Below are 26,297 nucleotides of genomic sequence, written 5' to 3' on the forward strand. Positions count from 1 at the left end.
CATCTCCTACTGGAGATGCTAGATCTTAAAATCGTAGTGAACAGGGTCTGTTGCACATGATCGGTAGGTCTGGTAAAAAAAACAGTAAGATGGCCAAGAGAACTCGCGTTCTTCTGCCTCTTGGTGATATTCAGCTATGAAGGCTCTGCAGACCTAGCATCGTGCTGTCATAGAATCATGAAGTCATTGAATGGTTTGGATTGGAAGGGGCCTTTAAAGATTGTCTAGTCCAACCCCCCTACCATGGGCAGGTACATCTTTCACTAGATCAGGTTGCTCAAAGCCCCATCCAACCTGACCTTGAACAGTTCCACTAATGGGGCATCATTCAAGCACACAGCATTATCTAAACATGCAAAGGCAGCTCAAGTGTAGAAGCAGTATGTTAGTCTGGTTGTGCACCGAGTCAGTAAGGCTCAAGAGAGTGCAAGAGCTGGAGAGCTCTATGCCAGCGCTCAAAGCAGCTTGAGTCTAGCAGAGCCCCAGCAGGTGCAGGAGCTCACTGGCTATGAGCTGCCTTGGTGACTGCACAAAGTCATCTCTTCTAAACCAGATTTGCCTTCAGAAGGGGAATAGCCATAGCTGTGCAGTGATATGACTAAGCCAATAAGCCTTGTTGGGTCCAGACTGAGACCTGCAGAGGCCCAGCCCAAGTGTCCCTGTACTTTGGGCAGTCTTCAGTAAAGGTAAGCATCTAGCTACTGATGACAGAGTGGGAACAGCATGTCAGAAGACTGTGTGGATATTTCATCTTTAAGAAACATACCCTACCCAGAGATTGCTGCTTTTTATGAATTATCAACTTGAAAGATCATAAATTGTTATTAGATGTAGATGATGTGCAAAAATGTGGACACATTGCCGCTTTGACATCAGTTACCTATACTGACTTGCTTACCGGGATTCAAGAATCCAGGAGACAAATAACGATTAAGAATCACTGTTCCCCAGTGAAGCAATAAACTTGCAAGCCAGTCCTCTTTAGAGACATGGACTTCCCACTTCACAAATTTGAAAGCACTGACTCAGGCTTTTACAGCAACTGCAGGGGTATAATGATTACACTGTTTGCATATACAGCAGAAATCACAATTTCTTTGTTCCTGCTTGAATGTCCATAGCACCTTTACAGTGGAGAGGGATGGACTGTTCCCTGTAGGTCCCAGTACAGCAAAGAATGCAAGTGCAAACTGAATTGCTTTGCAGAATGCATAAACACTTAAAAATATGGTTATCTCTAAGATGTGTAAAAGTGCTTTGCTGAGTGAGAATAACTTCCATCAAAAAGTGTTTTATTCTTGCTCAGTAACAGTCAATATGCCACCAAAATGTTAAAAGACTGTAATTTACTCCATGTGTGCTTTTATAAATAGTTATAATGTCAACAGTTAAGCAAATACTATTCCCCGTCTCTTTGTAATTTATTTCTTCATTTTTATCTTACTACTCATTTCATTTCATTTAGACAAGATAAGCAGGTTAGAGAATGGAATCTATAGCTTTATACTTCTGTGAACAAAATAATACTTAATTCTACATTTTAGCACTAATCAAGCAAGCTTTTTCTGTACAAGAGTTAGAACAAGGAAGTGTTCTGTGCATTTGCTATATGAAAAGCTGTGGTTTGTATGGCTAATACTGTTTTTCCCAAACAAAATGAATTTGTTTGAAAGCATGAATCTATTCCACAAATTCGTACACCTGAATATCAAAATGACATTTTCTTCCCATGTCTTTTGCTTTTAACAGTTCTTTTTTTCCATAAATACTGGTATCCTGTTATGGTTTCAGAATAAGTTGACTGCCCGAGTCTTAAAATAACCTATGTGTTTCTTTTGTTCTTTCCTTTCTACACTCTTAGTGTCTATCAAATAGTTGTTGAAGAAGAACGCCCACGGAGGACCAAAAAGACAACTGAAATCCTGAAGTGCTACCCAGTGCCCATTCATTTCCAGAATGCCTCGCTTTTGAATTCACAGTACTACTTTGCTGCAGAGTTTCCAGCCAATGGTTTACAAGCTGCTCAGCCTTTTACTATTGGTGATAACAAAACCTACAGTGGTTTCTGGAACACTCCTCTTCTTCCTCATAAGAGCTACAGCATCTATTTTCAAGCTGCTAGCAGAGCCAATGGGGTAAGTCTTATGACAGGTGTGGTTTTATACAGTATTTGTGTGTAAATAGATGATTGGCACCAACTAGCAAGATGCCCAATTTAGTTGCTAATGAGAAAATGAAGTAACCATGAAATTTAACACACTGAGTTTAAAAAATAACAGTTTTCCTAACACAATATTGCTTAATGATTAAGCGTTACAGGAAAGAGGAGGGGAAAACAGCACATTTTGTCAATAGCAAGTAGGCAAAGTAGTGCGTTACCATTCATTCTTATTATCTAAAAGCTGTCCAATTAGTGTGTTTGGCTTTTTTTTCTTTCCTTTTTTTGTTTCTGTTTTCTTGCTTTGAAGAGGAGAGCGTTGTGATTTCTTTTGTTAAATTTAAGCCAAACTTGATTGTGGATTTTAGCACATCTGTCTTCGCCTGTCCAGTCCCATTACCTCAGTTTGTAACATCTTGAACTCCCATTTTCTCATTTGGTTGCCCTGACTGAATTAGAAACCGCTTTTTTTCCCCCTTGCTGCAAACAGTAAAAGAAGAATCAGTAGGTGGAACTGAAATCAAAAGTGTGTAAAAGGTCTTCACAGATCATGTTTCATTGGACTAATTCTTCCTGGAATTGTTTTTCATTTCCTGGACAGACCTACCCAGAGCCCTTCAGTTCTTGCTAAGCTTTGGCTGTCTGTGCTGACAGCCTGGAAGTGTTTTCTGCCAGAAACCATAATGGTCCCTCTTTCACAGTGCACTGACAGTGCAGAAATGTGAAACACCATTGATTATTTTTTCTTTCTAAAATTGTCTAACATGATGCGTCGAACCATACTATCTGTAAGAAAAAGAAAAATCTCCCAAGGTCATTATATTGCCAAAGTAAAACAGCTGAACACTTGCCTGTGCTCTTCTGAATATCTTTCACATATTTTCTACTTTTAGAGGATTCTTAAATGAAATGTTTATGTACCATACCCAAGCAGTGTTTGTCCATATTATGAAAGCACATTGGAGTTGCTTAATAAGCAGTTAAATATGTAATGAAGCACATTAAATGAATATTTCTCTGACATTTTATCAGTACTTTTAAGAATAGAATCATGGATGACTTTCTTTGCTTAGACACAAGATGTGACCTTTTTCCTCTTTATTTGACACAGGAAACCAAAATTGACTGCGTCAGGGTAGCCACAAAAGGTATGTTCATATTATGTCATGTATTCTATATTTCAGCTTGCTGACCTTTCCTTCACATGGTCTTTGCAAACTTGAAGAAGTGTTTATATTGCTAAAAGGCATCACTAAACCTATTACAGAATTTTAAATGATTCATTTGCATCTCTAGCTGAGATTTAGGAAGTAAGTTTGTTTGTTTGTTTTTAATAGTAAACATATTACTCATTTTTAGTTGTCTACTTGAACACAGGGTTTTTAAAATATATTTCTGTGGGTTTTTATATGATCTCACGATAAATATTTTGGACTTTTCTATATATAGTAGAGTTGTAAAATTGCCAATTGCAGAGTGCATACTAGCTGCTTATACATCCATAGTGAAAAATTACCCCTTACTCGTAAGCAATTATCTTATCTTAATTGCTTTATAAAAGAAAAAGTGGAGAAATCATGTTCTTCATTTTCATGGTACAGATTAGCTTTATTTATTGGACTGTCAGCACATGATGCTACCATTTGTGAGACAAGTTTGTATAATTGAGACAGTGCTAGCTATAGGTTTGATCCCCAAACAGGGAAAGATAAACATGCCGCTGATATATTTAACTTCGGAGGCTCAGATCTGTCTGTGATTATCTTTGTAGTCTCACCTTTTTAGTACCTCTAGCTGGTGGCAACTTCAAGCCTGAAAAAGAAATGATGGGGTAGTATGATTATTTGGAGATTGTAATAGAGGAAAAGGAAAGAAGGTGCTGCTGTGAGTAGGAACAGGTAATACCACCTTACGGTTTGGGCACCTGGTAAGAGCGTGAAACAAAAACTACTTCATCTCTGTACCACTGTTCCTTGCAGGAGATCATGCATGTCTCATAGTGACTATCACTAACGTAACTGATTCCACCATGATTTCCTTTACATGTAGGCTTCACAATTCCACTACCACCACTAAATCTAAATAGTATGGATGAAAATCTCATTACTTAAAAGTAACAGAAATGTTAGCATACAGTTGCCTCTGTTGAAAGGCTGGATCCTCCCTAATGTGACAAATACTTTCCTTATGGCTCTTTGAATTGGTTCCTATTGTTTTTTTTCCAAACCAAAGGAAGTAGTTTTAATTCTAATTTACTGACTGCTTACTAAACCATAGAAAACTTTAAAATATCTAAACTAAAACCCAGTAAAATAAAGATGAGAGATTAATTCCAGATTCAAGTGGAATCCTGTGTTGTTGTTTTCAGGTAGCTTCTGTGATACCAGGAGTGGACTACATTACCTCAGAAATTATAATAGGTGATTAGAGGAATGGATTTTAAATTATTTGAAGATTTGTATTTCTAATCACTAATGGACGTTCAACTATTTCAATTACTTGACTGACTGAAAAATCTTACTCTCTCATTTGAGAAGTGAGGGTAACTTTATGGATTGAAATAGCTCCCATAGCAACAAGCTACTTTGAGCTAACCCATTTGGCAATGGAGATGTGAGAAATGCAGCTTTTATTTTAAACAAATCTCCATACATTTCTATTTTGAAAGCATGTTTCAGAATCCATCGTAATACCTTTGTGAAGCCTGTAAAATAATGTGAGGGGTAGTTGTGAGGACTTTGAAACCAGAGGTGTCTGCAATGGCTTTTATAGTCCCTGGTGCAAAACTTTCTTGGGGGGCTTCTGTAAAGCACTGATTTTCGTGCTCATAAACTGAATGTCTGTATTATATTTTTGAACTATATTAATTTTTAAAAATAAAATGGAGATCATGACATATTTTAATATGTTATTAATCATATCTGTACAGTTTTTTCCCTTTAGATCTAACAGGGATACTTGAGAGAAAAGCAGACTTCTGTGCCTTCTTTGGACTTCACACATATGGACTAGGAAAAATAGTAAAAATGCCTAATGTCTGTAGGTCAGAAATCACCACACCTGCAGTGGGGCAGGACAGAGAATTGTCCTCTCCTGTTCACCTCCCCTTCTGTCCACACCCCCCAAATAGCTTAGTACAACATTCACATTGCCTGTACCCCAGGAAACAAAGGCTGCTCTGACCACTGTGCCTGATCTCTTACAGACATGCACCGTTTTCCACTGAGTTTTGTGACTTCAGTATAGCTACTAGACAGTAAGCTACGTAAACTCTATCATGTGGTTGTTGTGCCATCTATTTATTACAGTGCTTCTTACAAATAAGGTTGTGAACGCTCTCCAGTACAACATCTAGTTTTCGTATACTAATAACATTTCTGAAATGTTTGTATTCTGGCCTTCTGTTATCTTTAAAAGTTCAACTTTGGTGGTTTTTAAAACTAAAAGGAAGTGCTTTAGGTCATTCACGTATAAAACTGGTACAATCTTCTTTTAAATTAAGGTCTGATCCTGAAAATACCTACAGCCTTCTGTAGACCATTGGAGTTAGTAGACATACTCTAGAATTTAATACGTGTGTGGGAAACCATATGCTTTTAGGCCCTAATCAAGTCAGTTATGTACCTAATTTTGAGCACAAAGAATAATGTCACTGACTACATTGCAACTATTCTGTCTTAAAGTGAACATGTAAGTATTTTACTGGATAAAAGCCTGTGCCATAAAGCATACCCTGTAAAACAAACATGACAGTGCAGCCAACTGTCCGCTTGTTTCTTGAAAGCTTCTGCAATTCCCTTCCCATGGAATTTGATGATTGCACCAAGCACATCGGCAGCCCTTCCTGGGACCCAGGTCACCCAAGGCAAGCTCCAGGCTGCTCCACTGAGCCAGCTGAGCTTGGCCAAGCCATCTCTTTGTCTGTATTAAGGGTGTGTGGTTAGCTTGTTTGAAGTTTGCCCTCAGGACCAATATGGGAGTTCAGAACCTGACATGAGCATAGCTATATCATTTGCTAGCTGTATTTCCTTTAATTATCCCAACTCCAGATAATCTAAAAGTTGTTGGTGCCTTTGAGACCTTCTTAAGGTCATTGAGATTCTGTTTTATCATTGAGTTTTGCAGTGTTCATTCCATGGGCCACTGTGTGCTGTTGTATTTTTTGTTAAAAATAAATGAGTAAGTGTAATATAAAGATACAGAGCATTTTTGCCCCACATCCAGCAGAAGCCTTGAGTGGGTACTTCACTTTTCACTCCAGTTGATGTCAACAGGAATAATGCATGTGATTACTGTCAAGCATGTGCTCAACTGGCACACACTAAACTGTATTGCTGAATCAGAGCCAAAGTGCACCAGATAGCCTATTATCATATGGACAGGCTTCTTGTTAGAAAAGTACAGCCTAACTCTAGAAAAGTACAGCCTAACTCCACTGGGTGAAAGGTATGTGTAGGGTCAGTGCTGGATAATATTTTCTCATTCCATCAAGTATATTTTAAACAACCTCAATCTGTAACATTTTAAAAAATGCACTTGTTTTATGACCATTATATTTTTACAAATGAAAACTCTGTTAAATGCATTCTTTTAGAGATCATATAAAAATCCTGACTGCAATGACTGTAAGTGTAATTTAGGATCAGAATATTGGGTTTTGTAGAGCTGAAAGTTCTCCTCTTGCTTCTGCTGAAGTCAAAGGGAACCTTTGCCACTGACTTTGCTAGAAGAAGCATCAGACAGCATATTCTTGTGATGCAGAGTCTTCTGATCTTAGTTTTCTGCAGAGAAAGGCTTCTAGGACCATTGAGGCTATTTGGTGTATAAACAAATGTAGAGACTGCAGGGTTTCCATTCCCATTATTTTTGACAAGATAATTAAACAAACAAACAAACAAAAATCAGGAAGAGATTTTTGTACCAGTGGTAATAAAGGTTGTCGTATTTTGCTTGAAATATGGCTTTCATATACCTACTCTTTCTTCAAGCTAAATGACTGTAAAATCTCAGCAGATGAAGTTGAAAACATTCCAAAACTCCTCCAAGTTTATTGCTATCAACTTTGTGGTGTTTTGTGATTTATATTAAGACTGTATTTCCTGATATGACTTACAACACTGTCTGGATAGAAACATCTTGGTTATCTCCTAGGAATCCAGTTCTCAAGAGGGAGACATCATTGTTCTAATTTTGCAATATTGGAAGGCTTTCATTAATTATGAGAGAGAAAAGGATATTATAATATTTTAAATCCAATAGCAACACTACTCTAGCAGCTACTATCAACACTGCATTTCAGTGTTGCAGAGGGATATTTCAAAATATTATGCAGCAGCAGTTTTGAGTTTAATTGTCTGCAGATGGTAGATGATGTATTTTCCTCACTCGTTGCCACATTTCTAATAGCACCCAGGCTGTTCTATGTAAATGAGTGATCTTTCATATAATTTTGTCCTTAATTTTCCAATATTTTTTCTTTGCATCATTCTCCAGCTGCATCATGTTGGATCTGACCTTTTAATTTTTTTTATATTCCTTAATATATATGTATCATAGTGTGCTTAACCATTTAGAGGCAATCATAGCACTGCTGGCAAACAAAGAAATACGAGATTTTATTAATGTGAGCCATGGTAATAGTTATCTATACCAGTCAGTGATTGTTACAGCTCTGACAGAAAAGTCTGAATACTTCAGGCACACAAACAATTCCGGTTTTTCAGCTTTTTCTTGTCTTAGTGGCAAAACGTGAACTTGAAACTTGAACCTCAGATGGTTACATACATACCTAACTAAAAGCGTGCCAACTCTCAGTGGTCATTCTCTGTATGCTGAAAGTTAAGTATATGTGTAGTGTGTGCATTTTCAGAACAAAGACCCAAGTGGGTACAAGAAAAATTAATCTTAGCTAGCTCAAAAATACTTTACATGAAAATTATCTTAAAAAATAATTATAGGAAAAATGTACTATTATGAAGTAGGAAAACAAAAAGTGAAACTAGTTCAAATTACGTGGAGAGGTTGATACTAGAGTAATCTGAATAAGCAGTTAACTTTCACTTAGAAAGCCCAGTGCTGTGACTAGTAGAGCCAGAGTCTCCAGTTTCCTCAAATGCATTATATGTAAATAATGTCCTTTGAGTCCTCTTCCTGAATGAAACTCACATACGAAAGCTTATTAATTTGCAGAATAACCAAACTAACAACTGAAGATGAAAAGGAATTTGTGGGAGTTTTTTGGGTTTTATTTGTAAGAAGTTCAGACAATAAACTATTGACCAAAATTCTTCTTGCTGGCCTAGCTTCAGTCTGGCTTTTTTTTCCCTCATGCATGCTGACCTGGAAATCTTCCTTTGCCTTAGCTGCGATAATCGTGACTCAGCTTACAACACCATACATTCGCATCGCCCCTGCTGCAGGCGACGACCAACTAACAGGTCAGATGTTCAAGTATAGACAAGTCATCATGCCCATTTTGTCTCATTTTCTTTGGCTCCTTTTCCCTGACTAGTTTCTTCATTCTCTGCTCATAAATAGTTTTCTATGTTAAAAGTTTCTTTTTGTTCATAAATTTTTCTTCAGCTTCATTGAATTAAATTGTGTGCTTGGCACCAAAACTTAAATACACATCCCTGTACGTACACCTCCGCTGCATGTGCCCATTGTGTGTGGGATCTGTGGAATGTTCCTTCAAGCTTGATGTTGTAAAGAGATCTAGTCTTCCTCCATCCGTAATTAAATGACAGTTTGAATATAGATAAATATCTGTGTACCTGTTTATTTTTTTCTGTGTTATTAGATCAAGACACTAGAATTTCTAAATAATTTAGGCTCAGGAGTTGCATGTGTAAGTTAGGACAAAGATCTTGTATTAATGGATATATTTTTTTTACTGCAGAATGTTGGGAAGATCATATTTTCTGGCAACATTTCAATATGCAAAAAATTAAAATAAAGAAATAAAATTGATTCCTTTTTAATTATGTCATACATGAGTTCTAGGATTAAAACAAAATAACCTAGCATGTGACATATGAGAATGACATATGAGAATGAACAAGACTGTAAGGTTTTTAAATCTAGTTGTTAGAGTAAACTCAGTACACAAGTGAGACAATTATTAGGCTGTGTATGGCTTGAAGGCCGGTTCAGAATGTACCAGAAAATCTTTATGAATGTGGGGAAATTATTCATTTTGTCAGAAAATAAACACATGCATAAAGCTTTTAAGGGATTTGAAACCTTTATATTTTCAAACAGAAGCAAAGAGCATTAAGAACTCTAGAATCTAAGGTGACTTTGATGGAATATGTAACAGGGGAAGTTAGACCTAATCCATCAGCATTTAGCATATGATAAAATCATTGCCTTTTTCAAGAATACTGGCATAGTTACTTGGGAAGCATGTAAATGTTGCTACCGAGGCGTCAAAGGGACAAGGAGGAGTTCAGATGCTTAGCATCTGGATACTGCTATAGTTGATAAGAGACAGTTAAATGATTCAGCTTAAGATAAGAGAATTAGTGACATGTCTGCTATAGCTTTTAGTTCTGGGGAATATGTTATAATAACAAAGCTGAGTGATCCATAATGCCCAAGTTGCCATGTCAATCAAGACAAAATTGTTGCATGTATATTTGTATTATGTAATAACATATGAGCTAACCAGAATAACATATTTACATGATGCTAGGAAGTGCTAGCTTATTCTTGTTAGTGCTGCTTGTCAGAAGCTCTGTCCACATACATTTTTATAGCTCAATTATTTTTTACTTGAGAATACAAATAAAGCTTTGAAGAGACAAAGAACATCTCTTCCATATCCTTGAACTTCAACAAGTTTTGATTTCTTCATCAGAGGATTCAAATAACCTTATATATTTTTCCATATGGAGAATTAAATGTTTTTCTTCTCTTATTTTGTTTTTTATTTGTTTTAATGCAAAACTGGGTAGCTACAGGAAACACTGGAGGTATGGCTCTTCCACAAGAAGGAGATGGCTATAGTAGTTAACAATGAGAGAACAGAGATATAGCTAGCATAGGACAGCCAGCAAAGTGTTTATTTCATTGCTTTGTCACTGGTGGCTCATAGCATTGGCACTCTGTGGTCGTCAGATCTTTGACTTTTATTTCCTTTTTTTAAAAAAAAAAAAAATCTGTTCTACCAGAAACTAATTTTTATAGTGAAAAAGAAGTATCAAATAATACCTGCAAACAGCATTTATGGCTATCTGTGAAATGTATTAAAAAGCCTCTGAAATCCCTTCATCATTTTCGTAACCCCTTCTCACGCTTGAAGGACTGTGTGATCAAAAAGAAAGAGGCATCTCCCTCCTCCTCAGTTGCCACAACTGCAATAGGGAGTGAAAAAACCTCACCCAGCCCACGTGGTTGGTCCCCTGACAGCGACAGGAATTCATGTTTTTCTACAGAGGCATACTGTGTAGAGGTCCCTTAGGCAGACTTTTCGATTTCAGGGCAGTACAGCAATAATGGTATCTGCAGTATCCATGAGGAATGCAAAGATTTTCTTAAAGGACACTTACAGGAGCTGGACTGGACATGAGGAAGCAGGGAATGATGCACATTCTCCCCACACTTTTCTCCTACAAATTCCCAGACTGTGGAAAGGATCTACATGTAAAAGGACTTCTTTATGTGAAAATCATAGGACTGTCGCTAACTGTAGTTACCACAAGCCCTACAGCTGTAACTGTTAAAGAATGTTACTTAGCATTTTCTGGTCAGTGCCTTTTCCTCACTTCTTTGCTCAGCACCAAAGTAATTACATCTGAGATCAAGGAATTACTTTTGTCTTTTAGCATTTGAGGAGATACATAACTGGTAGTGGGGAGGTCAGGGCTGGGATTTTCTTTTTTTCAGGTGGGAAGTTGATGCTTCTTGCATAATGAAAATTTAAAATCTCAGCTGCATTCCTGAATATTGTTACCAATTTTGAAAGGTCTTCCTCTTCAGAAAGATCATGGTAATACAGCTCAGCTTTCAAGTTGACTCTAGTTGACTGAGTCAATGACTGCAAGTCAAGTCTTGCACTCGTTTCCTCCGCCCTCATCATCGACTCATCCTGGCCCTTACTGGTGCAGTTTGTAAACAATGCATTATTAGTTCCTCTTTGTCCTTCCTTTCTGCTTCCTTTTTATGTAAAAATAAGATGACTTCCATTTATAGGATTACCTGCTATTTGCCCTAAATATCTTGACAGCCACTCCTTGCTTCAGTACTCCTTTGCAGCCTGTAGCAAAGGGAACTTTTCCTTGCAGTTGCACTTAAATACCCACAATGTAGTTGTCCTTAGGTTATAGTATAATGCAACATGCTGTAAAGGCAACTGTGTGATTTTGATTCTTACAAGCCAAAATAGGCAAATTAGTGTTGTTAGTATTAGTGAATATATTATGATCACTGATTCAATAACTTAGTAACTAAGGAATTCAAATTTGGGGGATAGCGTTTAGCTTTCAGTGTAAACCTTACAAAAAGTAACTAACTTGAAACCCACTCAGTTGACCCTATCCTCCAACAGATAGGGAGAATATCTAACCATCTAACATCTGTCAGCCAGGAGAAAAGACTATTTATACATGAAGCATAGTAGTTCTCATGATACCATCTCCATGTTTTCATAAACAAATATGGTTTAACAGTATGGTTGAAATCATGTAGAAGGTTAACAAAAACTTATCACATACATAAGTGACTGTATGGTCTTGACTTTAAAGTTGAATAACAAATCCATGTTTTTGAGAAGGCCTGAAAATATTTGCAGTTTCCTTCACTATGTTGTAAGAGACACTTCATGTAATACATTTAAATTGGCCATATTTGGTATTCACTTGGCCCTCATCTATTTTGTTCTGTCTGCATTCTGATAAAATAGCATGCTTGGAATTATGATTAGGGTGTTCATTCTTTCAGGCATTTTCTTAATTGTTGAAATATGTCTGAGCTACTTATATTTAAATTAAAGTATTTCCATTTGTGATTTAGTGGAGCAGCCACTACTTTACTGGATGTTATTAAGACTGATTTCCATAGAACGCCCTTTTTACTACCCATTGTTAATTACACATGCAGCTGGAAGGGAGAGTTCTGTATTGTACACTCTTCAGAGATGAAATTCTTGGTACAAATCAGATACAACAAGATATGTCAGAAGTTTTGTAGAATAACTGATACTTAAGAATTGAGAAGAATTAAAAAAAAAAATAGTGGCAGTCTTAAAGCTTAAATGATTTTTACCCTGCATACCTTAAGGTCTAGATGAGCAGCATATTTTATAACCATGTTAAAAGCAGTCATAAAATAATCCCAATTGCTTTATTCTCCCTTATGAAGTTAGCAGCATAATAAAATGTACAGATTTCTTCAGATGTGTATTCAATACATAGCAAGATTTATTGTTATAGTCTGGGTCAGATTCTGTTCTCAGCCATTCTATTGTAAAAGTGAAAAAAATCAACTGAAATCTTTGATTATATCGCAACCTCATTGAATATTTTTTATGTCAAGAGATTTACTCCAGATTTATACTGCATTACTGAAAACACAGTTTGTTTATTAACACAAAAACCAACAGCATGAATTTGAGAAGGAATGTTTTCCTATTTATCTAGTTTGTTGCCCTTTACAATGCATTTGAGGCATAGCAACACGGGCTGGACAAACATTTACATTCATTTTTCTCCATCCTGAACCATGTAACATTAATGTAGATGTCTTCTGACATGTTGAAACTTGAAGTGCTATTTTGGGTAATGGAGAACCCATGATTTCCTAGTTGAGACTACAGTGCTGTCTGTAATAACAAAGCTATGTGCAGATATGTCTGTCTGCAGGTTGAATACACCGTTTTAGGAGTTTATTCTTCTCTTGATACTTCTGAACAGCATTTACATCAGTGGGAGTTGTGGATAGTTATCCAGGGGAGAGCGAGCACCTATGTGGTGTCATGTCAAAGCTGTATTACGATGCTGTTGCAAGGCCAAGTGACAACAAAAGCAGGGTGAGAATGGATCTGACTCTCCAAAGTGAAATTATAAGCCTGTTTTTACATGATGGCCCCAGCAATTGTTGTCCTGATTGTTCAAGGATTCTGGTCCTCTTGCTCAGCTGGGCAGAATGCAAAGCAAGAGGAAATCTTCCTACTTTCTGCAGCACCGGCTGAATGCATTTCAATGGGCTGGAGTGTCACTTGTGATTTATTGCCCATTTTTGTTCTTTTATGTGTTATATTTGTCATTTTTGCAGTGACAGTTTCATCTATAAAACAGTATAGTTACAAGAAAATGTTAAGAGGATACAGGAGTGCCATGGGAGCTACTGTTTCCTTTTCTCCTTTTTTTTTCCTAGTACATTACAGAGTCAAATGTCAGGTTTTCTGTTTTTAAGATAGTGCAGCCAAAGCATCTAGGATTTTAAACATAAGTACATTTTCCACAGAGCACCTGAAGAAGAGCTACAGTTAAACAATTAGACAAAGAGGGCCTGAAAATAATGCTGATAACAATTCACAAATGCTGAAATAACCCATAATATAAATACAAGCCCTTTCCAGCTGTAGACAACAGAGAACCTGACCTAATTAGAAGTCAGGTACCAATGTGATTCTATTAGCCATATTAAGTACTCCAGTTCATGTTTTACAATACTAAGAATTCCTACAAGGTTTTCTGAAAAATTAATTAGCAGCCTTAGATTTGAATGTGTTCAAGTCATTACAGAAAAGCCAGAGGCTCTGATCAGGGGTTCAGGACCTCCTCCCATTCAGCTCCTCTTACTCTGAACAGGTTGGGTTGGGGACAGTGGGAGCTTTGCAATTCTGCTGTGTAAATAGGAGAGTAGGGAGGATAAACTGCAGAGGGTCATAGCAGCAGTTCTGCTCTGGCCATTGATGCTTATGTTTGGCCGAGGAGGTATGGGTTCATCAGCAACACTGGCACTGTTATCGCCAGAGCCAGTGGTGTTACAGACCTGGGATAGGAACAGCTGGAGAAGATCCCATGACCTAGAAGAAAGTACCAATCTTTCTCTACCCTTTAGGTAGGACAAATACCATAATTAGGTATGTTTGGCACTGTAGAAACTGTTTATCTTTTATTCAGAGGAGTTAAAAAGTTGATTGCCACAGAGTTAATAGTCAGTTGTTGCAGGAGCTGTGTTACATCTTTCAAGTACACAACTGATTTGAAAATTGAGTGTTCTGGTCCATAGCTGAGAGAAAAACATGATTCCAAGTGTCAGTGTCAGATATCTCTTACATGAAGAGAGTGAAAAATTTTAACTTAAGCCACTAAAGATGAGTCTGTTCAGTTCATCCTAGCTTGAAAAATAATCTATTTGCTCAGTAATGTGTAATCTTAATATGAGGATATCTGTGGAGGTTGGAGGGGAGGGCACTTTCCTTAGTCTCATTATAACGAATAGAAACATAAAACCCAGTCATGAAAATAACGATATGAATGAACTGACCAGGATAAATTTTTAACAAACTGAAGGAATCTCTGCCATCTGTGTAGTACCGGTCAGTATCACATCTAATCCAAAATATTTCAACATCAGCAATCTACAGAGAAGCAGAAAATATAAAACAAAGGAAAAATGCCAGTAGGTAATTTTTAGAGCATGGTTCTATGTCATCTAGTGTTCTATTTCATTTCTGTATTAAAAAATATGCCTCTGATTTTTACATTCAAAGCAGAAAATGTTTTGCATGTACCACAATGAAAAATTAAGGAGAGACAAGGGAAGAAAGAGAAACTCAGAGATATAATTAGTAACTAAAAAAACCTGTGAATGTCAATGTTTCCCATCTGTAGTTATTGACTGTATTCATAAAATGCTAAGCAATTAGAATTTTAATTTGAAAGAAAATGTGGAACCAGTTGTGGGTAAAATAACCTGTAGTTCTTAGGAACTGCAAATCTGGTGTTTGTATCACTGGAGAGTTTAACAAATGTGTAATGCAATATTACATGGATTACCTCTGTGTTAATGTATAGGTGAATGTTAAAATGTGTTACAGTTAAATACAGTAGTACAGCAAAGAGGAGAGTAATACTGTCGACTTTAATCAAAAGACATAGAACGTACTACCTTGGGCAAAATAATGTTTCAGCAATTCACTCAGTTTAGATTCCCTGAAATAACTGAAATCTTAATAAATATCTAAGCTACATTTGTCTGCTTGGAGTAATAACTTAACACTATGCAAGCCATGACTATAGTTATTGATGGGTTTTTAACACCTGCTTCTCCAGACATGATATTGAAAATGTCCTTTTCTGCAGTAATGGGAGTTTGACTGCAAGAGCCGATGATTTTAGAGCTTTGGGAAAGGCATTCAAACATATGTGTGCATTTTCAAGTCTTTATTTTTCCAAAACTTTGAACTTTCATTTCCTTCTCTTCATCTGATTTTGTTACTGCTGACCACTAAGAAGTTTTTCTGTAAATGGAAAACTCCCATGCAAATGAAAGCTGAGTCACAGTTTTGCATAAAAGTGAGTGGAAGTTGCTGTCTCACATGGTTTCAAGCTGACAAGAGAGGAAATACAGTAGCTGCAGGTTCTGTTTCATCTTTTGAGTTCACATTGGAAACACAAAGGGAAACAAGAAAAATGGTAAATTGTCATTGCTCAGAAGCAAACAAAAAGTATTCATGAAACTTTTTTGAAGCAAAATGGTTATATTTTGCACTTTTCAGTATGCTGTCATTGAATTAGACAGCTTCTGGTTATGAGTAAATGTGTCAATAATTAAAAGTGATATGAAAAGAAGTGATGAGAAAAATGGCTATTTAAGGCATTCTTAATCGAATAGGACAGAGGGAGATTTTTCTGTAACCCCTAAAACCTACAGGAAATATATGAAAAATGAAATGTAAATCAGTGATAACCATTCAGAGGAGGCCTATTCTATTCTTGTCCCTGTACTAGAACCTTGGTTCATCTAACATTGCTTCAGTTTGGACAGGTTTTTCATTAGCAATACTGTAAACGCTTCTGAAATGTGAACAAAAGAATTGCTACACTGTATTGGCACAAAGACAGATTTAGAATTCTGTGGAATTATTTTTCCTTTCTTGTGCTGATTCTGCTTTCCAGTTCCTCTAGCCAACCTTCCTGCCCCAAAACAGTGTTGACTCTGGAAATGCTTTAAAAAAGAAGTTTTATGTCTTTTTTCCTGCTTTTTATAAATTTATCACAAATATATTTTTACCTTTCTGTGTGCATCATTGCGTGTATAATTCCATTTATCTTTGAGTAGAATGAGCTATCTTATGCTTTCCTCCAAGAAAATAGGTGGATAGCAAGTAATGATAAGTAAATTTGAAGAGTGTGATTGTTTTTGAAGGATTTCTGAAGAACCCTTCATAAGGGATACAATGTGGAGGGAGGCTGGTAGTGGAAATCACCATGAATGTCAGCCTCATCTATGAGCCAGTGGCAGCATAGGCCAAAAAATGCATGGATGTGTAGACCTACTACTGGGATCCCTACATTACATTGTCCTTCTGCCCCTCCCTCCCTTCCCCCCCCCATTCCTCCTAATGGCAAAGTAAGTAGGTCTTCACTGACTTTCCATTTGGAACTGTTCATTAGTGTTCCTGTAGTTAAGTCCTCAGTGGCATCAAGATCAGAAGACTACTTCGCTCCACTACTTCCTACCCATAGCTTCAGGTTACTCAGTTCCCATGCTGGATGTGATCCCTTGCATTCATGGATGGAAAATAAAACAGCTGTGTTTGTCCATGCCAAGAACATCTAGTTCTGTAGCTGAGTTTCACCCTGAGTAGGTCAGCTGCAGAAACATTACTCTGATCTGACTTCACATCTTCCCTGCTTGGTGGAGGCCAACTGAATACTAGCAAAACCACATTTTACCTCCCCTAAAGAGGGCAGAGTCCTCTTCAGGCTTCAAATCCACACCTTTCCTGTTTGTAGAAGAGAGCTGAAATAAACTTTCAGGGATGTCTGATATTTCTTGACACTTTTCAGTATAGTTTCAGGAGTAGATCTGGTGTTGAAAGCATAAGAGTCAACCAGAGGTCTCCTTCGGCAATAGGTGAAATTCAAATGTCCTTGGTGAGGGTGATGATAAATTATCTGCTACTTCTATAGAAGAAAACTAGAAAGTGGTGCTGGCTTGCTTAGAAAATGCGTTATGTATGGACAGGATCAGTCTGGACTGACTGCTTTCATTTCCTTAGAGCTAATTTGAGAGTCACTCTTCTACCCTGAGTACTGTTGGCTTGAGGTTATGTAGAGAGCCATAAAATCAAATGTTTTAGGGCCAAAACCTCCCCTTGTTGTACATTATACCTATAGGACTTCTTGTTCACAGAAGTCAGATTTATAAGATGTTGTTGCACTTCCAGTGGCTGCAAGTGGGACCTCTTTCACACAGCATCAGCTGGGAACCAGCCCTACATTTCAAAAGTACTGAGACACCTGTAGGTCCAGCCCTGGTTGATGCCTCTTCCTCAGACCTCCTCATCCTTATTCAGTATGAGACCTACATGTGTACAGCTAATTTGATGCAAGCATGTTCTCATTGCTCCTCAGTCAACCTTCTTGATCAGAAGTTTGCATCTCACAAAGTCATATTGACCTTTGTCGTGTTTGGGTAATCAGAGAGCAGTTTGGTAAAGAAGCCCAGTTTCTTCTTTCCCTAGTAGTCAGGAGGATTTTATCTTTTATTTCAGTGGCAGGGTCTGTCTTTCAAATATGCTTCCATGACCTTTCCCTTTGTTGACATAGAGGTCTGTGATGTGCACCACTGTGGCTGCTTCTTTGGCCACACAGAGTGAGTACTTATAAATACATAACCAGACTTTTTTTTGTCATAGAATAGACTAAAGTGTATGGGGGTACCCTTTAGGGCCATTTGAAGGCTTAAGGTTCCAAAGACTTTATATTTTTTCCTTAGGAAATTATTTATTTCCAAGAAGGAGATACACCATGTCTGTATATTCTAGACTTGTTATTAATTTCTGGTTGTGGTGTAGCTGTTGAGTATGCTTTAAACATCCCTTAATGATCTCAGTGATATTAAAGCGCGAGGACCTACACTTTCTTTCCTCCAATATGAGTGAGGGCTTCCAGCTGCTTGGGTGCCCACTGGAGAGGAAAATTTTTATGAATTTTAATTATTTAAATTTCCTTGATTAAGAGAAAAGAGCAAAAAAGCTAGCAGAAAGGCTGGTGGGTTTGTTGCAAAGGAGCAAATGAGCTGTTTATCAAGGCTTGCTTGCTTGTAAGTCCTTTTTTCAAAAAACACAGTCTCCAGAAAAATCCAGTCTAAGGAGCCTGGATTAAAATCCCATTAAAAAATAGATTGTGATGAGACCAAAAGATACATGTCAAACGGGGAACTTTATTTGTTTTAGGCATGTTTTGTAAAGAATGTTATTACTCCTGACAACCAGAAACACAGATGTTTAACAAAAAAAGTCTTTTTGCTTACATGCATCAACATGAATCATCCACCAGTGAGAGATACAGTTCATTTGATAGTCAGTTAAATGAGTCATATTCATCAGTGAAGTAGTTCTTTGCATTTCTTTTCATGCAGTTCTTTGTCACTTATATTTACATTTTTGTAAAGAATATCACAAACAAAATTAATAATTCATAATTATTGTTACTCAGTGGAGCCTTATTTTGATAGTCCCTTCTTAGCATAGATCTTTTAACACGGCTGTTTTTTCCTGCATTTAAAAAACACCAAATAAACAATGTACCAAATCAGCATGGTTGTCTTACGGAAGTAGAGAAATCTTTTTTAGGAAAGGAAGATCTGTACACAGCAATATGTATTGTACCGATGATCATAAGTTACAGAGAAGATACGCTCCTGCTAAAATGTAAGTGCTGTTTGCCCTCTTTCCCAGACGTTCAAAAAATAGATTTAGTGAGCGCTAACACGTCATAAGAGGAAAAATCAGGATACATCGATTTCAACACTTAAATAGCTCCTGTGCTCAGCAAAACAGAAAGAAAACATAATCCTTGCCCCATGGAAAAAGCACTTTACACATGAGCATTTCCAAAAGAAGCCAGGAACAGAAAGGGAAAAATACTGTGAAAAGAGAAGTAAAGCAGACCTTACTCTGAGGCATTTACAAAACTAACATATTCAAGGCATGGAGTAGAGAGAGAAAACTGAAAGAATACTGATCAAAACCGCCTTCTGTCACAAATTATACCCTGCCCAACAACACCTTGTAACTTCTACCATATGGACAAAAAAGCAGTGCAGTTTTGAAGAACTAGGAACACTGATTTGAAAGCTAACAATAAGAAAGGGGAGGGAGAACTTTCTCCCTTAGCTGGAGTTCTACCAGGAGTAATAAAACAAAGACTTTGTTAGCAGAATACAGGCTGGCTAGCAGATGAGGACTGAATGCCAGTCACTTACAGTACAAACAGACTAGCCAGGGTGGTAATTCATTTCATCTACGAATCTGTATGTGTTTTGGGTCTTCTCCAAGACAGTCACAAATCCTGGCATCTGGAATGAACTTGAAACTCAAGTAAAAAGCACGTTGGACTGGCTTGTCTTTTCATAACACCAGTAATGCTGCTACAGACTTAAAAATGAGGGTACAGTTTTCTGCAGTCATGGGGGAGATGGGGGTAGAAATGCTGAGGAAACTTCTGGAGGAAACTGGACATTTTGCACTACTGCCCCATTCAGGTGTAATTTGCAGTCTGTGATACAGGATTAGAATTCCTGTTGATCATTTGGCATTTATAAGAAGGACCTACCTCTGTGGAGCATCTTTTTTCATACCAGTAGCACAAACATATTTGTGTACTTTCTTATTTTGTCATACTGCATTTTATCCCAGCCCTTTACTTTTGGCACCTCTGCTTTTCCTACCTTTATGTTTATGAACCTTTATGTTACTTCCTCCCTTGGAACACCCTAACCAACGTCATCCGTAAAAACATTACTCTGTCCCTCAAATCACTCTTGAATGCCTGTTTCTACTGTGTTACTAACAGGAAATGCCGAGTGATACCAGCTAGCTAAAAGAGCAGGAAGGATAGAAGTGTTAATTTATTTGGGTATTGTAAATGCATTTTCTTAGGGGTATTTGCTTCGCCCTCCCACCTGCGATTGCCACACCTGCCTGTTACAGCCTCGCTCAGCTAGATAGTATGCTTTTAGTGGCAAAGATTGCTTAGCTGTGTGCTTGCACCGTTCTTAGCACAGTGGAGCTCCCAACCTGATTTAGAGCTTCTAGATCCTACTAACATACAAATAATAAAAAGTAATAATGATAGTAGCGTTTGGAATTTGTGTTGTCCTTGGAGAGAGTGGGCAGAGTCTTTAAAGCCAAGTTCTCTGATCTTTTCAGTCTTCTTACTTTGTGGCAGGGACAATAGGATCCTAGTGATGGGTGTTCCAAGGAAGCATCACACCTCTCTACCTCCCTTCTGTGTTGGACCATTTTGCATGATTTCTGCCACCTAATCACAGTGCAACTGTCACACAGGGGTATCATGTTTCATTTTCCTGACTTGTCCTGTGAAATAAGTTAAAAGTAGGTCTGAGATGTGACAGTTGAATCGCACTGCCTGCATAAAAAAATCATGGGCTAGTTACTAATGCAACAAGTTAGTCTCAAGTTTGACTGGAAACTAGGACGATCTGGACTAACTGTATTATTACTTCAAAGCCTTGTAAAGTTAGCCATTACATCAGTCACTGGAACACCTGTGGATGAAATACAGTTGGAAAGGCTTGCATGTGACTTATCAAGCAAGTACCTTTTGTGAGCTTAAAGCTGCAGAAAGGAAGTAAAAAAGGCAGCAACTATGGTCAGCCTTGAGTGGGAGAAATAAAGTGAAACCAGTCTAGTTAATTAAAGGAAGGGATTATTTGTTGACTCAAATAGGAGAAGAAATGTTGGGGGTTTTTAAAGATCGCTTTAGGCAAAACATCCTATAGCTAGTTTTTAGTAGTAACAGCTTTAATCTTATTCCTTTCTTTGAAAGTATAGCTAGCAGTTCCTAGACTATTGAGCCAGGGTTATTTTATTGGTCATTCTTTTCTATACAATGGTCAGTCATTTCTAACTACATTTTTTTGTAAGGGACTAATAAACATTGAAAAGCAAGTCCAAACTTTGTTCATTTACAAAGACAGAAGAAGAGAGCGCTTTTCTTCAGTTTGGTAGAGGTCCATTTCTTTTACTGAAGAACATTTTCATTGGTTTTGAAAAACAGGATAATGCTTGCATGCAGGTTAAAAGAATGATATTTTGCTTGTCTAGTTCATTCAGCAAATAGTCTTAGCTTCCATTTTAATGAGGAATAGTTCTGCTCAAACTTTTATATCCACAAACTACCTACAGGAGATTATTGTTTATGAAGTTTTGGGGTTGATCAATAACACGGCACTTGTGCCTTCTGAGTGAGAAAGGAAAGGGAAATTTTCCACCCAAGGAATTGGCAGAACCGGTTTGCAAAAAGCACAAATTATTCCTATAATACTAATACCAGACCTGTATATCTCTAATGAGAACTAGAAATTCTTCAAAGAGAGAAGAAATTTTTTACCCAGTCTTCTAACCCATGGTACAGAAATAGAAATTTCACTGCATGAAGTAGTTTAAGAATTCACAGTATGGCAGACACTAAATATTAGCAACTAGAACATAATTCAGTTATCAGTCTGAAGAGGAGGTAAGATGCCAAGAAGTGGCTGAGTAATCACTAAACTTCAGAAAAGGAGATTCCATATTAAGAAAAAGTTAATGGAATAGGTCTGAGAGTCAAAAATAAGTGAAATAAAATCTTTAGGTGTTTTCTGGATACTACTTAAAAATATTATCCCTGGGTCTTGCAAAGTACTGAACAAAATGGGACCCATGAGGGAAAGTCATAAATTAGGCCAGCTGAATGCCATTTTTTCTAAGTGAAAAAAAAAAGATATTTCACATTTTAAATGCTTCTGTAGGGAAAATGACAAAGAATGGGCAATAAATAAGTAAAAGGGAAATTGCAATTGCTGAGATTAATTAGAAAAGTAAATAACTAAGGGTATGGAACCAAACAATGTTACTGTCTTCCACTTTATTCAATGGAGGAAGCCTGTGGAAATACTTTGCTGGGTTTTGTGGCACCTTGGGGTTTATCTATAAGTGTATCTCTGTTTTTCATTTCTGGCAGGAAGCACTTTAGTTTGTTCTTATCAAGTAAGGACTTTCCAAAGTCAGCACCTTAATCCTTTTTAAACTGGCAGGAAACTTTTCCTTGTCCTTTCATTTTCTAAGCAGCTCCCTTGAGCTGTCTTGCACTCACTGCTTTTTACTGACCTATTGCCTTTCTAGAGGTGGACCACAGTATATTTGTCAGTTTGGCCTTGATTCTTCTAACTCCACCAGCCCAGACAGTCTCAGTAAGAAAACAGAAGTGAGGTTATTGTGCAAGGTTTAAAGTCAGTCTTCTGCGTGCAAGGGTAGAACCAAAAGCTTAAAAGTAAAACGAACAAAAAAACCCAAATAAGTTATTAGGTCCAGTGTTGTGAGGAGAATGCAGTGGGCTTAGCTCAGCTGTTGGCAACAATATGCAGTCTGTCATTAAAAACAGATATTTTACTGGAGATACAGGACTCCACTAGTCTTGTAGATACATATTTTTAAAGGCTCTAGGGTGATCAAGGAAATTAGAAATGACTGTCAGACAAACCGGTTGAAACAACAATAACAAATAGAATGAAACACCAAGACTATAATATCATGATACAATAGTTAACACTATTTCTATAAAGAAAGATTACATTTCACTCAACTGTTTTAGTATGTGCCAGTACAGCAGAGCAAAAGACAAACCATGGCATCATTTTTTTAGACTTGCAGTAGTAATTTTCCAAATCTCTGTTAAAAACATACAAACAAAATTAAAAGCACAAATTGACATTGCAGTTAATCAAGTGGCAAAATGAATTTCAGAAGTACTGCCCCCAGCTGCTTCGATCCCCTTACACACAGTTCACCTTTCTCTCCATGGTGCCAGTGCAATTGCCTGTGTGGCTATAGATTAAAAGCCAGTTAAGAAGTAATTACGAGGTGAGAAACAAATATTACTCTGGATCAAATTCTACCTATCAGATGGAAAACAGAGAGAAGTAAACTGCCAGTATTTATTGTAGCTAATGCACTTAAGGGTTTAATATTATATGCTGTACAGTATGTCTACTAAATACATGGAAGAGTCAGCGCTGAGGCAGCAGCTCTTGAGTATGATGCTAGGTTATGTAGGTTAGCAGAATTCATACAGGACTGTGAAGAATTTCATCAGGAAAAAAGCAAACTGAATAAAGAGGTAGTACCAACTCAAATTTCAGTCTTAAATGCTATGTAGTGTTCAGCAGAGGTAAATTTGAATGACTTTTAACTCATAAAGGGTTCAAAACTGAACACTGCACTGAAGAAAGGGATGCAGGTTTCACTGTAAACAGTGCACCAGTGACCTGTTCAGTGTCCATCTGATGTCAAAGTAAAACCAAACAGAATGCTAAGGGGGATAAAGAATGGGGTAGAACACAACGATTTTTAAAAATCCTGTTGTAGAAAAACTGAGGTACGTTAAAGGAATAAACAGTATTAAATAAAATGAAGACAGTTGATTCAAAATTTCTAATACTGAAATGTTCAAGGGATGCTCAAGAAAGGTGAAAGGTGGCAAATTTGGTTCGTTAACCCAAGTGGATTTTGGAACCTACTGACACCAAGAAAGGAGCAACATTCTGTCAGGGAATGAATGAGATGCTGAATGGAACTAAAGGAGAATTGAGATAATGCCAGTATTTGGTTTTTTATAATAATTAATGATAGAAGTTTTTAAAAGGCATGTCAAACATCATGTTTCCAGTTTAAGGGAATCTCTATTATGAGTCAGGCTGAGTCCATCATGATGGGAAGCTTTATTCTATTTTTAATTTGGGGTGGCATTACATGCATTTTTCTTAGACAATTTGAGATGATCCCTCAATTGGATAATCAATAGATGATGCAATATGGGAGTTCCAGTGTCCTGATGTTAGGCTCTGTATCTCTTCTCATGTAGGCTTTCTTTGGAGAATTTGCAATAGTGGTGGATTCCCCAGCTTGTCCATGACTCCCAAGAGGGTAATGCTTTGTGTCATTGAAGGCATTTCATGAAAGTTGCACTCCATGATATGCAGAATGTGTGTGCTCTGAATAAAATTTTGATATTCTCTCCTCTGCATAGTGTAAGTCTAGCTAGTAAGTTCTAGCTAGAAGTGAGGACCCTGTGCTGTCAAAGAGAGACAGGACACTGAGATAAAACACGTTGGATAGTTCAGAGTTCTATGTGAAAATGTAGCAAGGCTACCTTCACTTCCTTTTAACGTTTAGCATTCATGATCCCAAAACTAGCACTGGAAGCCTTGACGAAAGGAATGAAACCATAAGGCAGAATTTGATTTTAAGAAGACTTTACTGATGAGTATTCCAGTAGGGTGAGGTAGCCTGAAGGAGATAACAAAGAATAGACTTTGGAAGGAACCAGTCTTAGAAATTACGTCTAAAAAGATACTGCTTGTTGTTGACTTGGCATTCTTCCTTGCTTAGGTTTTAGATTTAAAAGAGGACTGTGAAGTCCTTATCATGACTTACCATTTGCATCATACTTGATTCACTGCTTCCTGTTTGCCAAGTTCAACTCAACAGCTGCCTTTTGCACAAAGATACTCTAGATGTCTCCTCAATATCTGCTACACTATTGAGTGCCGTGCAGATTACAGCAATATAGAGTTTAACAAAATGATTTATATATGACACAAGGAAGATAAAAATAGAACTGTTTATAGCAGAATTTTATGCATCTGCATTGAACAAAATACAGAGCCAGATTCTGTTACCTTTACTCATACAAAGTAGGAATTTTACCAATTCCGAATTGTATTGTATATTAGCAATACCGTGTATTGCTATCGAGCTAATATTCTGGTAGGACTGGGCACAGAGACAGGCAGCAGATCATCTCCTCTGACTTAGCACTCACACAAAGTACCGTGGCCAGACTTTTCCAAAGAACCTGTTTCCTGCAGTTAGCTCTAGATATATTTTGATTAAAGGTTATCATCTTTTCTGGCAGCAATACGAATTGCAAGGGTTTCCTGGCATTCCTCCTGGTAAGGAGTTTTGAAGATGTAGGCCAAAAGTGTAACTGTGGGCACTCAGAAGTACTCACCATCTTAGAATATCGTGGTTACAAGTGAGAAGAAACATTGGAAATGTTTTCATTGTACTTTTCAGAAAGTATCTCTGCATGTAAATTGATCACTAATTTGCTTTCTTTCCAAAAAAAAGGAAGTGAAGAAACAAATAAAATATAATTCGTGCTTTCAAAACCCTCTGTGAAACCCAGACGGTGAGATAAGAATGTGGTGTTAAAATATTACACTTCACTTAGGCTTTATTCTTCCTTCTCCCTTCCCAAAAAAGCTATAGCAGGAAAGTGATCCATAAATCCCTGTGTCCACTTTATGGCATGGTGCCTCAAATGATGAATGCTGTCATGTTTTGATTAAAAAAAAATGGAAGTCCATAAAAAAAATAAAATCAGTTTAGTGAATTGAATGTTGCTTCCTTAACATTTTTCATCCTGAACTCATTTAGTAGAGGAAATGGATATTTCATCAGACATGGATTTGACGTTCCATCACATTATACAGTAAACAGTACAAACGATGTTATTTTTTTTAAATGGAGAAGCTGGAAGAGCTAAGACAGTAGCTGCTGTAAGGCACTGGTTATCTCATTTAAACAGATATTAAATGTGGGTGCCAGTGGTGTGATCATCAGCTGCTTCCCACTTTGTGAATAAATTGCTTAGAAGGAGTCTTGTTGCCTACCAGATGTGACCTAGATTTAGATTTCCAAAGGCAAAAAAAAAAAAGTCTATTGTGTAAAAAACAATTGCGGGTAAAATGCATGGTAAATGAGCTTATCTCACTTTTCCAGGTGTTCAAGCTAATATGTTATGGAATTACAGCTTCATTTATGAAAAATAATTGAGGAATGTTCCAGCAAATCAAATTTGGATAAAGGCTTAGGATAGTTATTGTGTTGTTAGCA

At 37.2% G+C, this 26,297-nt stretch overlaps 1 protein-coding gene across 10 annotated transcripts in view; it reads left to right on the plus strand.

Annotated features, from left to right (window-relative positions):
- PTPRM (protein tyrosine phosphatase receptor type M) overlaps positions 1–26,297 on the plus strand; it is a 489,233-nt gene that overhangs the window by 300,647 nt on the left and 162,289 nt on the right. For 6 of the 10 annotated variants that reach the window (XM_072852716.1, XM_072852718.1, XM_072852723.1 and 3 more), the window contains exons 12-14: positions 1,862–2,135; positions 3,270–3,306; positions 8,521–8,595. In XM_072852716.1, the coding sequence (XP_072708817.1) occupies positions 1,862–2,135; positions 3,270–3,306; positions 8,521–8,595 (386 nt within the window). The remainder of the gene's footprint in view (positions 1–1,861; positions 2,136–3,269; positions 3,307–8,520; positions 8,596–26,297) is intronic. The other 4 variants (XM_072852722.1, XM_072852724.1, XM_072852725.1 and 1 more) reach the window with 1 other exon arrangement.

This window comes from Ciconia boyciana, chromosome 2 (assembly GCF_034638445.1).
Source record: "Ciconia boyciana chromosome 2, ASM3463844v1, whole genome shotgun sequence".
In the NCBI taxonomy this organism is placed as follows: Eukaryota; Metazoa; Chordata; class Aves; order Ciconiiformes; family Ciconiidae; genus Ciconia; species Ciconia boyciana.